The sequence below is a fragment of the Capricornis sumatraensis genome, chromosome 12, assembly GCF_032405125.1.
Source record: "Capricornis sumatraensis isolate serow.1 chromosome 12, serow.2, whole genome shotgun sequence".
In the NCBI taxonomy this organism is placed as follows: Eukaryota; Metazoa; Chordata; class Mammalia; order Artiodactyla; family Bovidae; genus Capricornis; species Capricornis sumatraensis.
The window spans coordinates 35,915,372-35,931,394 of record NC_091080.1 but is presented as its reverse complement, the minus strand read 5'-3'; the positions used below and the strand labels follow the sequence as shown (position 1 = coordinate 35,931,394).

At 36.0% G+C, this 16,023-nt stretch overlaps 1 protein-coding gene across 4 annotated transcripts in view; it reads left to right on the top strand.

The window, feature by feature from the left end:
• The window catches only part of NBEA (neurobeachin), a 664,301-nt gene that overhangs the window by 305,444 nt on the left and 342,834 nt on the right, over positions 1-16,023 (top strand). For all 4 annotated transcript variants that reach the window (XM_068984682.1, XM_068984685.1, XM_068984684.1 and 1 more), the window contains one exon: positions 9,568-9,632. In XM_068984682.1, the coding sequence (XP_068840783.1) occupies positions 9,568-9,632 (65 nt within the window). The remainder of the gene's footprint in view (positions 1-9,567; positions 9,633-16,023) is intronic.

Here is a 16,023-nt window from a genome sequence, read left to right as displayed (position 1 = left end):
CCCTCTTTATTTTTGGTTTGTTTATTTGTTGTTTTTTAAATTATAGCCCTTCCTGATGAATATGAAGTAGTATCTCATTGTGATTTTTATTTATGTTTTCTTGATAACTAGTGTTGTTGACATCTTTTCATATGCGTATTCAAATCCTTTCTCATTTTTAATTGAGTTTTCTGTTGTTGAGTTGAAAGTGTTATTCTGGACATTAAATCCTTATCAAGTATATGATTTGCAAAGATGTTCTTGGATTCTGTAGGTTATTTATTTCCATTCTCTTGATAGTGTCCTTTGATGCACAAAAGTTTCTAATTTAATGATGTTCAGTTTATCAACTTTTGTTATTGTTACCTATGCTTTTGATATTATGTTTTTGAACCTATGGCCAAGTTCACACTCATGGAGATTTCCCGCTTTATTCTCTTCTAATAGTTCTGTTATTTTAGGGCCTCAGTTTAGATCTTTGATTCATTTTGAGTTATTTTTTATATCCAGTATGTATAGGGATCCAAATTTATCCTTTTGCAAATGATTATCCATTTTTCTAGCACCATTTGCTAAAGAGACTATTCTTTCCCCATCAACAGATCTTGGTACTCTTGTTGAAAATCAGTTGAGCATAGATGCCCATGATGATTTTTAATGAAAAAATAGTCCCTGAAAATTAAGCACAATTTAAAAATAAGTATTAGAGGTTTGAATAAAATTTCCTATTACCTCATATTTTTACTACCCAGGAGTAGCAAAAAATTATCATTTAATATATATCCTTTCAAATTATATTTCTACACATAATACAAAATTGTTACTAGTATAAGCAAAAATTGCTGTTGTAACAGCAATAGCTTACAAATTACTTTTCCCAGTTGATAATCTAGAGTAGTGCTGTCCAATCAAAATATGATGTGAGCCACATATGACTTTAAATTTTCTAAAACTATATTTTAAAAAGTGGAAAAGAGTAGATGAGATTAATTTTAATAGTATATTTCATGTAACCTAAATATACTTTCAGCATACATGTAATCAATATAAAAGTATTTAAAATGAGGTATTTTACATTCCTTCTTTCCTTAGCCTTTCAAATCAGGCATATGTTTAATACTTAGAATGTTTATCAGGTCACACCAGCCACATTTCAGGTGCTTATAATAGCTGCATGTGATGTAGATTCTGTATTGGTCAGTACAGCTCTTCCTTCATATACGGACATCTGTGCTTTACTTTTTAAAATGTTAATGTAGTCTAAAAATAGAGTTAGGTACCCCAGAAGTCCAGAATATTGTAGGTCTTCAAGCAAAGATCAGCTAATTGTGTCAAAGATTCTTGCTCTGGGTAAAAAGGATAGACAATACATCAGTTTCTGTGCAACACTAAAATTCTAATGGCTTATCCACCTATAATTGCATTGTTATTCATAAATAAATATAAAATATTCTACTGTAACTGTACATAACTCTGCTTCATGGTAATAAAGCACAAACAGGGATTTAACATTTCAGGTTTAATACTAGAACTTCCTTCTGTTTTTAAATGGTAGCATAGATAATGGCTATGGGGTATTTAGTGGTATAATTTGTATATAATTAAGTTATATATGTATATAAATAAATGGGGTAATTTATTATTTTGCCAAGGTGTGAACTGAGATAGTGTGTGCTCTATGGGAGTGAATAAGCCAAGCAGACAACGAAGCATCAACAGCTCAATCCTGAATGGTTGCTTCCCTATTTGTTGTTGAAAATAAGGAAATTTTCACAATGGTTTCTTGCTTCTATATAAGTATAGAAGGTAGCCACAAAGTACATCTTGAGAAACATTGAATGTCTATTTTATCTTTGGTTTATCTGTGAACGTATTTGACAAGCTAAACCTGCATCATAGTTTAATAATACCCAGCACTTTTATGATAGTCCCATATAGTCTAGAGCTCTTAATTCTAAAGGTATAGTTTCTCTTAATTCATATTTTAATTTATCTTACTTTTTCCCTTTTTTCTGGCCAACTATCTCAAGTTATCAAGTTTGCAGGATCACTCTGCTGATACACCTATTCTTAGCTCTAGAAAAACATAACATTCAAAGATGATCATCGAGTGGCCTGAAAAGCATTACATAGTTTATAATAAAATAGTATATCAGCCAAGACTTCACTCTTAAGTGTTCTGTTAAATGTAAATTATCTTTTTTATCATAAATCATTGATATTAGAGAAAGACATTCCTTGTTGTTTCATTGACTATAGACCAGTAGGATTTTGTTTTATTGGTTTTAAGTTTTAAAAGTTCTTATTCTTCAAAACTACATTCTAAAACCCTATTCTATCTTTTACTCTTTTCCTACCTATGTAAATCTTAAAATATGAAACATTTTCTTATTTAATAAAGTTGGCATTTCCTTTATTTCTTCTGATCATTTCTGGTAGCAGGTAGTAAAGAAGGAGAATCCTCTCAAGTTTAGCTGAATAGAAATTTGCTTGTATGTTGTATATGTTCATAGATATAGAAAATGCTGTTTAAAAATGTATATTGTAAACCAAACTAGATTATTTTTCATTATGAATACAAACATAAGTATGTATATATATATATTCATAAGATTATTTATTATTAAAAGTTGTATTAATTTTACTACACAATTCAGCAATCTACTGAGATCCTCCGTAACCTCATTATCTTTGTACAATACACCAACTCTTCTTTTAGTGATCAACTAGATATATTTCCATGTTGCCTAATGATTTTTCTATTATTGACCTTCATATCAATAATCTCTTTGTACTAATCATTGATTATTCATTTCTTACTTTCAGGTTTTCCTACAATGCTTTCTGTAAACTGTTCATAAAAATAAGCAATGAAAATTTTTTTAACAATCTATACTTTGAGTACTTACTTATTTTTCCATTAATTATTTTGCATACAATGAAAACATTACTCATCTGTTTTTCTCTCTGCATAGTATTTTTTTTTTACTTCAGTCCTTGTACTTAACAACTTTTCTTATTGAACAGAATTTATCAGCCTACCAGTTATAATGAACATTTGTTATAAAGTTGTTTTGAGGAACATACCTATTTCTTTTATTGGCAACTTATGATAAATAGGCATTAAAGATCTAGGAAGTAAAAACTGATTCTAGCGTTCCAAAAGACAAGATCTCAGTTTAACCTCCCATTTTTACCTTGAAATATTTCCCTTATTTTCAAATAATTTGAAATGAATTAAGTCTCTAAGGACATTAACTTGGTTAACTTAATTATATACAAAACAGAAGGCAATGGAAAATGTGCACTGAATTGATACAGAGGCTAAAACACTGGTAGGGGAAAAATTATGTGCAGGGTCCGATATTTCTACTGTGTTATCTAACACAGCCATAAAGTGATTGTGAAGAGAACATGGGGATTTCATTGTCATCCTTCTGGAACCTATTTGTCTTCAAAGTGTTTCGTTTCAAAGGATCCTTAACTTGATATCCAAATCTCTGAAAAAGTCCTTCATCTTGAGGAAATGTTATGCGTCCATGGAGAAGAGTTAAAAAATTGTGACAAACCTGTCTATACTTGACAGCTCTCAACACGCATTCAAACCCAGTTTAGTATGTTTCCCCCACGAGGATAAAAATTTGATGCCTACGTTTAATTTGCACCTTTTCTTATGGCTGCTCATTTTCTTCAGTAGTGGAGCAAGTGAGTGAGTGTATGTTTTCTCAAATGGCAGAAGACTTTGGAATGATTTGTAGCTAAGATTTTTGAGTATACTTTTTTCTGTCATTGCCAAGAAATCGACTTTGTTGAGATGACAATGAATTATTATTATTATCCTTTTGTATACATTTTCATGTATTCATTTACTTTGTTTTGGGACAGTCATTAAAGTGTCCTTTCCTTGCCCAGCTATATCCTATTTCTTAACTCTCAGTGTACTTTATATGTTGTGTACTTTGCTTGTCACAAAGCTTTTGATATCTCCCCTTTCAGTATTTTACTTAATTTTTATTTTTTAATTTTGGCTGTGCAAGGTGGCCTGTGGGATCTTTGTTCCCTGACCAGAGATCAAACCCCCTTAACCTATATTGAAAGCATGGAGTATTAACCATGGGACCACCAGGGAGGTCCTCCCTAATAATTCTTTTGAAACTTGTAGAGTCAGTTACACGGTAATATGCATTTAAGAAATACACTTTAAAATGCAGGAACAAATGTGTATCAGTGTAAAGGAATAGAATCACCGCGTAACCTCATTCATTACTCATTTTTTTACATGTTCATTATAAGGTAACACTTTCAGTCTTACACAAATACCATATTATGGGAATGAAGTACTGTCTGAGAGCTAAAAAGGGCTATAGTAATAAGGGATGTGGACACTTCAATAGTTATGATGTAATTATGATGCAATAATATACTACTTTACAAATAAGTAGAAGGAATTTAAATAATTGAACAATTTGAAAGGAAATATACACATCACTTTATAATAACTAAATCACTCCATGTTGGTGAGTTAGGAACTTTGAGGTTTGTGTGTATGTAGTCTTGTTGAGAGGGAAGAATGACTTTAGTCAGTAGTTCTCAGCATTGAATTCACATCACAGTCACTTGGGAAGCTTTAAAATATAATAACAGTGATGCCTGGGCATATCTTCAGAGACTATTCTGATATGACTGGTGATTTTTAGCGACAGTCCTGTTGATTTTTTGTTTGTTTGTTTGTTCAGTCAGAATTGAGAACTCATAGATTTGTGATACCATAGATTTTAGAGAAATAAATTCAACAACAGAAATACATTGAGTATGTATAGTATGGCAGTCACTTGCTACTTACTATATATGCATAGTTGGATAAAATAAGATCTTTCTTTTTATAAATGAGTTTATGATTTAGAAGGGACACATATGTGTGAGATATCACTACAAATTATAGATAACTATATTTCAGAGGGGATGTTCCATGAGTTATAAAAGTAATATTAAATGTTGAGAAAATGATGATGTAGGCTTGATCCATTTCTCATTTCCAAAGTTTTAAAATTATTATTTCTCTACACACTTTGATATTTGCTTTGCCAACATAAATTATTGTTATAGTATTGCGCTTTTTCATAGGAGTAAAATCTAAAGACTCATTTACAGGATAGAGAATATGCTGTTTGTTACACTTTTCCTATGGGTTACTTTTTACGTCACATTTCATTTTTTTTCTTTTCACTTATACATTGTTGTTTACCACCAAATACTGTATACCATATTTTGCCAACAATTCAAGGAGTTTAGAGTTTTCAACTAAAGATGCCCTCAAAATTGATTATTTGTTGTGGCTCAGCTGGTGAAGAATCCACCTGCAATGCAGGAGACCACGGTTTGATCCCTGGGTCAGAAAGATCCACCCTCTGAAGAAGGGAAAGGCTACCCACTCCAGTATTCTGGCCTGGAGAATTCCATGAACTGTACAGTTCATGGGCTTGCAAAGAATCAGACACGACTAAGCAACTTTCACTTCACTACTAGCACAACTGTCACTTCAGAAGTCATTAAACAAGCTTAAAACCTGCATTCAAGGGACTTCCCTGGTGGTCCAGTGGCTAAGACACCACGCTCCCAATGCAGAAGGCCTGAGTTGATCTCTGGTCAGGGAACTAGATCCCACATGCTGGAACTAAATATCTCACATGCTGCAACTAAAGACCTGTATGCTGCAACGAAGATCGAAGATCCTCCGTGCTGCAGCTAAGATCCAATACAGCCAAATAAATTTACAAACAGACAGACAAACCATATTCGATCTTGACATTTTCTGAGAGAATATACTTTGTGAGGAATATTTTGTTTTTCCTTTTTCTCTGTCTCATTTACCGTTTTTTAAAGTGAAGAAATATCCACATTCCCTTATGAGGTATATTTAAAATTCACTGTAGCAATAGAGATTAAAATAAATGTCTCATGCAAAATTCCAGAAAACAATTATTTTAAACTCTTAAAAACTTACACTTAAAATATCTAGTTTTATTGTTACTTTTATGTCTTGTTACTTCTCTAAGCCTTCTATTGAAGCAGCACCCCGAGGTGCAGTGGATAAAGGGGTGATACAAGCTATAACCTATGCCATCCACCATAACATGAACATTCTATGCTCTTATGTTTTCAAATCTGTATTTACTATATTTTCTTACATTACTTACAATTTTAAATTATATGGCTTTGTTTTTTCCTCTCAGACATCAGATAAATAAATATGTATGTCCTGGACTTAGTATGTCTCCTGTCTGGGACTTTGATCTCATACTGCAATTTGAAAAATAAAAAAACTCACTTTCTTAAGGAAAGACAACTGGTAACATTTTTTTAGCCTTATAAATATTAATTAATGTAGTTAAAAGAAATTGACTTAATAAATTAAAATTGTCCAAATTGATTATTGTAGTTGATGCGAAATTTTGAAAATCTTCACACGAGGTGAATTCTGCTTTGGTCCTTACTTAAGACAAGGCCTGGAAAAGTACTCTTGTACCCCAAACTATATAACCTTAAAGTGTAACCAGTAGGCTTCTGTGGAAGAAAAGAAAATATTCATGTTTGGCGAGCAAATAACTACTAGAACTAGAAAAAAGATACTGGGAAATGTATGTTTATAATGTTTTATACATAGTAATATAAATTTTATATGTAAGATCTTTTTTCTGTGTTTCCCATCCAACATCACTAAACTTCAGAATTAAACTCTTGTTGCCTTAATGCTGTATATAGTCATTGTGCAGTTTGAATCTTCTATTTTTTCTGTTTCTGTGGTTACCACAGATGAATAAAATATGGTTCTTCCTGCAATGATTCAGTATCTAAAATCTAATCATATAATATGCATATAAACATACAAAAGTGAAGCTGCAGAGACATATGGAAACTACTATTATGTTATCAAGTTTTAAACTGTGTGTTAGAAAATTGGCATTTTAGCTTTTGTCATCTTAAAATCCTATGTCACATAAGTGTTTGATATGCAATGGCACCCCACTCCAGCACTCTTGCCTGGAAAATCCCACGGACAGAGGAGCCTGGTGGGCTGCAGTCCATGCGGTCGCGAAGAGTCAGACACGACTGAGCGACTTCACTTTTCACTTTCATGCATTGGAGAAGGAAATGGCTACCGACTCCAGTGTTCTTGCCTGGAGAATCCCAGGGACGGGGGAGCCTGGTGGGCTGCCGTCTATGGGGTCGCACAGAGTCAGACACGACTGAAGCGACTTAGCAGCAGTAGCAGCATGTCTGAGAAAGGATGACCAGGACAGTTAGAGGTGGCAAAAGAGCAAGACAGACTAAACCCATAATTTTTGTTGTTGTTGTTGTTGGGCTCAGAGCACATAAAATAGTTTCCCTTCCTATGGATGGGAAAAAATGGAGAGAAATAGAGATCCTTTCTTTTTGTGTTCTCTCTTAGAACCAGCTGTGTAACTGGAGCCAGCTCCAGAGATAGAGGTAGTTCCATCATTAGCTGTCAAGTCCATCAGCAGCTACACAGCTATAGCACATACTAGAACCTGTCCCAGCAGCACCTCTGAGCTAGAACCCGTGCCTGCACTAGCACTGGGATAAAGGTAGGCCCATCTGTAGATCTAGAGCCAGCTAGCTTACCAGCTCCTTTTTATCGCCAGCTCTGGCTTCAGCTCTAGAGTTGACATCAGCTCCAGATCCATAGGTGTCTAGAGTCATTTCTCTCAGCAATTCTCACACCAGACCTGGCACCAGTGCCAGAATTAGAATCAGTCCCAGAACTGGAGCCAGTTCACAGCCAGTTCTAGCACTGCTGTCTGAGCTAGAGTTAGTTTGGCACCAAATCCAGAGACAGAACTAGAGTCAACAGCACACCTAGTGCCAACCTCAGTGCTGTACCCAGCACCAGCACCAGAGATGGAGTCTCTCCACAGCTAGAGCCAGCTCTGGCACCAGCTCCTGGGCCCATTCTTCAGCCTGAGTTGGCACCAGCTCTCAGGCCATCCTCTGGCTCTGATGCGACTCTACCACCAGAGCTTCCCTTACCCTCCTCTGGAGTGATGTCTTTTTTCTTTTTGTAGTTTCACTTTTGTGTTTCATATATTTTGTGGTTTGCTATATTTTAATTTTTCAGTTTATATACAATAATATTTTTAACTTATTAAAAAATGCTGTTAGTATTTAAAGGGTCTTGTATTTTTCTATTTTCCTGAGCCAATGTATGTACATGGATGTTTTCTAATATTTTGCAGCTGTCCTTAAATTTTGCTAGATCTTTTCTTGTCCTTTTCAACTGCTCTTTTTCTAAGCTGAAAGATGTGAATGGTTCCCAAGAATCATCCTAGGTCTTCCTGTTTATTCTTCTTTGGAGACTTTCACTTAATGCTGTGCCTCAATTCAAAATATATGAGGATAGCAATAAGTCATTTTGTTAAAATGTAGAGAAAAGTGTTTCCTATAATTGTTTTCAACAAAAATTATTTGAAAGGTTTAATAAGTTCAATACAGTGCAACAAAGATCTTTTCATTTTGATAAAGGTTATGGCAGCTAAAATACAATGTGCTCAGTCACGTCTGACTCTTTGCGATCCCATGGGCTGTAACCCACCAGGCTCCTCTGTCCATAGGATTTTCCAGGCAAGAATACTGGAGTGGGTTGCCATTTCCTTCTCCAGGGTATCTTCCTGACTCGAATTGAACCTGAGTTTCCTGCATTGACAGGTGGCTTCTTTACCACTAGTGTTACCTGGGAAGCGTTTAAACACAATGGCTTTGCTGAAAACAGGGTCATTTAGGCTTTTATTAGGTCATTCCTGTCCCCAGACTATCACCTCCGTTTCCAAGTTGTTGATTCTGTCTCCTGGGGAAATATAGATTTGTTCATGATTTGTTTTATTTCTTCACAGATCTACTTAGAACAGAGAATATTTACAAAGTAATTACCTACTTTGGGGGACCACATTTATTCCCAGCATGTGTTCACAGCTTTAAAAGGGAACAAGAGTGAAGGAGTGACATGGAGACTGTTTCCAAAAGCCATATTCATGGCCAACACTTAATTAGTAGAAAATCATGGAGGAAAACTCTATAGATGGGTCGCATGACTGATCAATAAGGATTTTTAATAAAAATTTATTAGACAAATATTTATTTGTAGTATCATTGAAAGAGGTATAATCTTTAATATAAAAAGCTAAATTTTCCAGCTGTATTAAAAAGACCAAGAAATTTGAAGTCCCTGGAATAAATTAATAAGCAAAAAGCTCTTTAAAACATATTCTAAATATTCCATAGAAAGAGTGTAAAATAAGCAACATTTTACAGTCACAGTAAGGATCTGTTCTTGTGACCTCACTTTCTATCTCAGTCTGTATCACTGGAAATTCAAAAGCACCTTTTAACTAAGCAATAAAGGATTGCTTTTAAAATTTTCATTTCTCAGAAAATAGCATTTATTAACAATCTTTTAGAAAGATTTAGAAATATTACGTGGAGGTTATTAGCATCAACATGATCCTTAAACCAGATGTTAACTTTCGTTTACGTGCTCATTTTTCTTACACGTGGTCTGCTCTCTCCTTTTAGGAATGGCAAAATTCTATTCAGAAGAATGCAGGACTTGCATTTATTGAGCTCATCAATGAAGGAAGGTAATTAATTGTACAGTATTTAGACAACTAGTCAGTGTACATTTTATTCCACTGGATGACTGCTCTTTCCTGCCATCTGTTCCAAAAATATGTAACAAAATATATCTTAGTTAAATGATTTATCACACAGGTACTTATACCTTAAAGGAACAAAGTTTAAAATGTTTAGCAATTTTCATTTGGGAGAGGGGAAGCAGGTATGAAATAAAGGGACAAAGTCTATAAGATTTTTGTGAGTTCTGAGCCATGTCTTACCAAATAGTAAAGTTGTTTTACACAGATAAAGTGAACCCAGTCTGCAGTCCCATCTGCTGCTCCATCTGTTTTCAAAGCCATGTTCAGTGTTTACTCCCTCAGCCCGTCTCAGTTCATGTGAAGTAGTTTCATTCGACCGTGTCATGCTCTCTGCTATCCCAGTAAAAATGTGAGAGAAGTTAAATGTAGGAACCTCAATGGTCTGGCTAGGAACATGTTTATACCATTGTTAAAATGATGTTATGGTAAGATTTATGTTTGAGCTCATTATTGCATTTATCACTTTTATGATAAACTGTCGTTCATTATGATTTTTCCTATACTTTATTGGCAATAAATATAGTAAGACAGATGTAACAGACAACATTCTGACATGTACAGCTTCTGTTAGCCAAAGACTTGCATCCCTCACAACTTGAGTTTCATCTATGACAGAGTGCATTCTTTGGAAAATAATGCCTGAAGATTAGGCACAGTCTGTGTCTTATTTGAAACCATATTTAATTACATTAATAAGGAAATAATTTTACTGTATATAAAACTTATCTTTATCAAAAGAGGTGTCATGAAAGAATATTTTATAGGGTAGTCTTTGAAACCTATGTTGTATATGCTATAACTATTTTGAAAAAAGTTAAATATAATTTAGTATTTTTTTATCAATGTTCTATATTCTGAGAAATAGCCTCTGTTTTTACAATTCATCTTACTGTGCATTTCTCACTTAGATATTTTATGATTGAATTATTTTTAGTCATAATATTACAACTCTAAATATTAAAATGAAATTTGCCCTACTGCCAAGCAAAAGATACAAGAGAATATTAGTTTTCTTTTATAGCATAATCATTTTAAACATAGTAATATACTCTACTTCTTATAAAACTTTATTGTGAAAATAATTGATAATAATTATTATCCATGTTCAGGCAGTGAAAAATAGAAAAAAATTATTTGTTCAGGCAGTTCATTGTCATATGAGTTATAAAATCTCTCATTTCACATAATGCTAGTTTTGCTAACTCATTTCAGCTGTGAAGTAAAAAACAAAAATTATGCTGTTATCAGTAATTCTGAAGAGTTAATGAATTGAACCTCTAGTTTGTAGAATTAAGATTATAGTTATTTCTTGGAAAAGAAGAAGAGTGAAAATTTTGCTAATAGAGATTTTTAGCTTTTGAAACTTTTTTGTTATTCATTGGTAGTGTTTGGCATTTATTTCGATTTAGGGAAGGAGTTGGATTTATAGAAAGTAGTTATAATTTTTTTTAATTTAATCCAGGAAAACCTCTAAATGCTCATCATAATATTCTTTGCGCCATTTTAGATTTGTTTTTCCATTTTTATACCAATAGTTTCTCTAGTAAAAATGATTTTGCAACAAATAGTGAAATATAGCTAGCTATAAATATATAATCACATCTCATATATATATTAACATAGCAAATGTCTATTTAGCACCTACTATATGTGGCTCAGATGGTAAAGCATCTGCCTACAATGTGGGAGACCTGCGTTCAATCCCTGGGTCAGGAAGATCTCCTGGAGAAGGAAATAGCAACCCAGTTCAGTATTCTTCCCTGGAAAATCCCATGGACAGAGGAGCCTGGTAGGCTACAGTCCACCGGGTCACAGAGTCGGACCCGACTGAGTGACTTCACTTTCACATACTAAACACGATTATGGGCACTGGGAATAGATTAGTGAATGAGTCAAACATGTTTCTAAATTTTGGAGGAAAGACAGACTAGCACATACAATAACACAAGGGTGCTGTGATAGGGTCACATGTTATAGGTACTAATCTGAGAAGGCAGAGCACTTAACCTAGTCTGGAGGAGTGCATTCTCCAGTTGGTGGTGGTTATGATAGGATTTTCAAAAAGTGCACCCAAGTAAAGCCAAAACCATGAAACAAAAATAATCTTTCCAACAAATGATGCTGGAACAACTGGACATCCAAAAATAAATGCAGACACAGACTTTATACTCTTCACAAAACTTAGCTCAGTGTGGATCACAGACTTAAATGTAAAATGAAAAATTATGAAACTCATAGAAGACACAAAGGAGAAAATCTAGACAACATGTTTGGTGATAAGTTTTTAGCTGTAAAACTAAAGGCATGATCCATGAAGGAAGGAACTGATGAGCTGGACTTCATTAAAATGAAGAACTTCTGCTCTGCAAAAGACAGTATCAAGAGAATGAGAATACAGCCACAGACTGAGAGAAAATACTTACAAAAGACGCATCTAATAAAAGGCTGTTATCTAAAGTATACAAAGACCTCTTAAGACTCAGCAATAAGAAAACTAGTTAGAAAATGAGCCAAAGACCTTAACAATTTCCTAAACAAAAGATGTACAGATGGAAAATAAGAATAGGAAAAGATGTTCCACATCATAGGTCATCAGAAAAATGGAAATTAAAACAACAGTAAGATACTACTACACACCTATTAGAAGAGCCAAAACCCAGAACCCTGGTGACCCCAAGTGCTTCTCAGGCTGTGGAGTGACAGGAACTCTAATTCTTCACTGGTGGAAATGCGGAATGGTACAACCACTTTGGAAGACAGGTTGGCATTTTTAATAAAATTAAACTTAGTCTTCCCATACAATACAGTAGCCATACTCCTTGATACTACCCAAAGGAATTAGAAACTTATATTCACACAAAAACCTGCATGTGGATGTTTATAATCGTTTTATTCACAATTTCTAAAACTTGTAAATAGCCAAGATGTACTTTAGTAGGTGAATAGATAAATAACTACCCATTCATTTATCTGATGTATCAAGACAATGGAGTATTTATTAATAAGTGCTAAACAGAAATGAGCTATCAAGCCATGAAAAGACATAAAGGAACTTTAATTGCATATTTCAGGATGAAAGAATCCAATATATGAAAAAGCTACTGTATAATTCTAACTATATGACATTATGAGAAAGGCAAAACTATGGACACAGTGAAAAGATCCATGGTTGCCAGGGCTTAAAGGGAAGCAGAGATGAATAGGCAAAGCACAGAGGATTTTTAGGGCATGAATCTACCCTGTATGATACTATAATACTGGATACATATCATTTTGCATTTTTCCATACCTTTATAATATGCAACACAAAGCGTGAATCATCACGTAAACTGTAGACTTTCGGTGATAATGCAGTCTATGAATGTAGGTTCATAATTTGTAACAAATGTAACCACTCTGATGGGGATTAGTGATAATGAGGGAGAGTACAATAAGTTGGGGAGGACATCTGGGATATCTCTATAACTTCTGTTCAAGTTTGCTGTGAACCTTAAACTGCTCTTAAAATTAGTCTATAAGAGGAGTGAAAGTAGGAGGCCCAGTTGCCAAAAAAGAATGGCAACTCACTCCAGTATTCTTGGCTAGAGAATCCCGTGGACAGAGGAGCCTGGCAGGGTCCATAGGGTCGCAAAAAGTCAGACACGACTGAGCGCTCATTGGTTGATATACTACAGTAAACAGAGCACCATGTTAGTTGAGAACTGAGAAGGGATTAGGACATGGTTAAATGAAAGAAAAAAAAAAGTAGGAATAAAATTCTGGACTGAGGGAATAGTATAGTGCAAAAGCCTATTGGTGAGAGCCAGCAAGACGTGTTGCTGGAGAGCTCTTCTCAGTCACGCAAACAGCTGATTCAGCACATATTGTGTGCCAGCCATAGAGAGGCCAGGGTCAACCCTTTATGGCAAGAGTCTACCACGAAGGGGTTTGTAAATAGTGCTAAGGGTGCAGGAGTGTAAAGGATGGAAGAAGTTTGGCATAATCTGTAGAGTGACAAATGGATTTCTGGGGCTGGAGACTGGAAGTGAGATAGCTGTCTGAAATTTCAGAATCTCGTTGAAGAGAATGGTGTCATAAACCAACTAAGAGTGGCTATGAGAATGGAAGAAGTGGGCAAATTTGAAGTAGCTGGTGGCTCAGGTGGTAGAGAATCCACCTACAATGGGGGAGACCTGGTTTTAATCCCTGGATTGGGAAGATCCCCTGGAGGAGGGCCTAGCAACCCACTCCAGTATTCTTGCCTGGAGAATCCATCTCATGGACAGAGAAGCCTGGTGGGCTGCAGTCCATGGAGTCAAAGGGTTGGACAGACTGAGTGACTCAACACACAACAGAACACTTAAAAATTAAATCTATAGAACTGCTGATAGATTGAATGCTAGAGAGGACAGAAGGAATCATGAGTACTTTGCCTTCTTGTTTAAGAGCTGGATAATTTACAATAAGTGTAGTTTACTTAGAATGATACAGAAGGAGAGACATAGGTTGAGTAAGGGATGTTTTTATTTTTGGTTACACTGAGTTCATAGGGCTTCCCAGGTGGCGTTAATAGTAAAAATAAATAAATAAGTAAATAAACCCATTGGGGCTTCCCTTGTAGCTAAGTGGATAAAGAATCTGCCTGCAATGCAGGAGAACTGGGTTCGATCCCTGGGTTGGTAAGATCCTCTGGAGAAGGAAATGGCAACCCACTCCAGTATTCTTGCCTGGAGAATCCCATGGACAGAGGAGCCTGGCAGTCTGCAGTCCATGGTATCATGGAGTTGGACACGACTTAGCATCTAAACCACCAACCACTGCCAATGCAGGACAAAGCTTTGATCCCTGGGTCAGGAAGATCTCCTGGAGTAAGAAATGTCAACCCACTCCAGTATTCTTGCCTGGAATGAGGAGAGGAGCCAGAAGGCTACAGTCCATGAGGTTGCAGAGTCAGACACGACTGAACATGCAGTCACATGCTCTGAATTCGTAGCACCTGTGAAAGTTCCAAGTAGAAATGTTAGATTGATGTCTTAGATTTTGGGTGTCAGGCTTCAAAGAGACAGCTCTTGTTGTTTAGTCACTTGAGTTGTGTCTGGCTCCTTTCTGACCCCATGGACTGTAGCCCACCAGGCTCCTCTTTCCATGGATTTCCCAGGCAAGAACACTGGAGTGGGTTGACATTTCATCCTCCAAGGGATCTTCCTGACCTAGGGATCGAACCCATGTTGCCTGCACTGGAGGTGAGTTCTTTGCCATTGAGCCACTTCAGAAACCCAAAGAGACAGTTCATGTAGAGATTTAGATTCAGGGGTTCTCAGCTTGCATGTGGTCAGTGGGGGATAAGGATGCAAATGTGGTGCTCAGGGAGAGTGTGTGGAGCGGAAAACCTGGGGCCAGGCTCTTACTGCTGTTTCTGCTGGGAGTCTTCTTTCCCCACATCTTCACATGATTGATTCCTCCCATCACTGAGAATCCACTTAAATGTCACACTCTCAGAGAGGCTCCCCTGACCATCTTATTGAGTTACCGATTCAGTAGCATTGTCTCAAGATACTTTCTTTGTACAAGGTTCAAATACCAGTTCTTCTATTGATAAACACGTTTCAGTTCAGTTCAGTCGCTCAGTCGTGTCCGACTCTTTGCGACCCCATGAGTCGCAGCACGCCAGGCCTCCCTGTCCATCACCAACTCCCGGAGTTCACTCAGATTCACGTCCATCGAGTCAGTGATGCCATCCAGCCATCTCATCCTCTGTCATCCCCTTTTGCTCCTGCCCCCAATCCCTCCCAGCATCACAGTCTTTTCCAATGAGTTTACTCTTCGCATGAGGTGGCCAAAGTACTGGAGTTTCAGCTTTAGCATCATTCCTTCCAAAGAAATCCCAGGGCTGATCTCCTTCAGAATGAACTAGTTGGATCTCCTTGTAGTCCAAGGGACTCTCAAGAGTCTTCTCGAACACCACAGTTCAAACACATCAATTTTTCAGCTCTCAGCCTTCTTCACATTCCAACTCTCACATCCATACACGACCACTGGAAAAACCATAGCCTTGACTAAACGGACCTTAGTCAGCAAAGTAATGTCTCTGCTTTTGAATATGCTATCTAGGTTGCTCATAACTTTTCTTCCAAGGAGTAAGCGTCTTTTAATTTCATGGCTGCAGTCATCATCTGCGGTGATTTTGGAGCCCCAAAAAATAAAGTCTGACACTATTTCTACTGTTTCCCCATCTACTTCCCATGAAGTGATGGAACCAGATGCCATGATCTTCGTTTTCTGAATGTTGAGCTTTAAGCCAAGTTTTTCACTCTCCTCTTTCACTTTCATCAAGAAG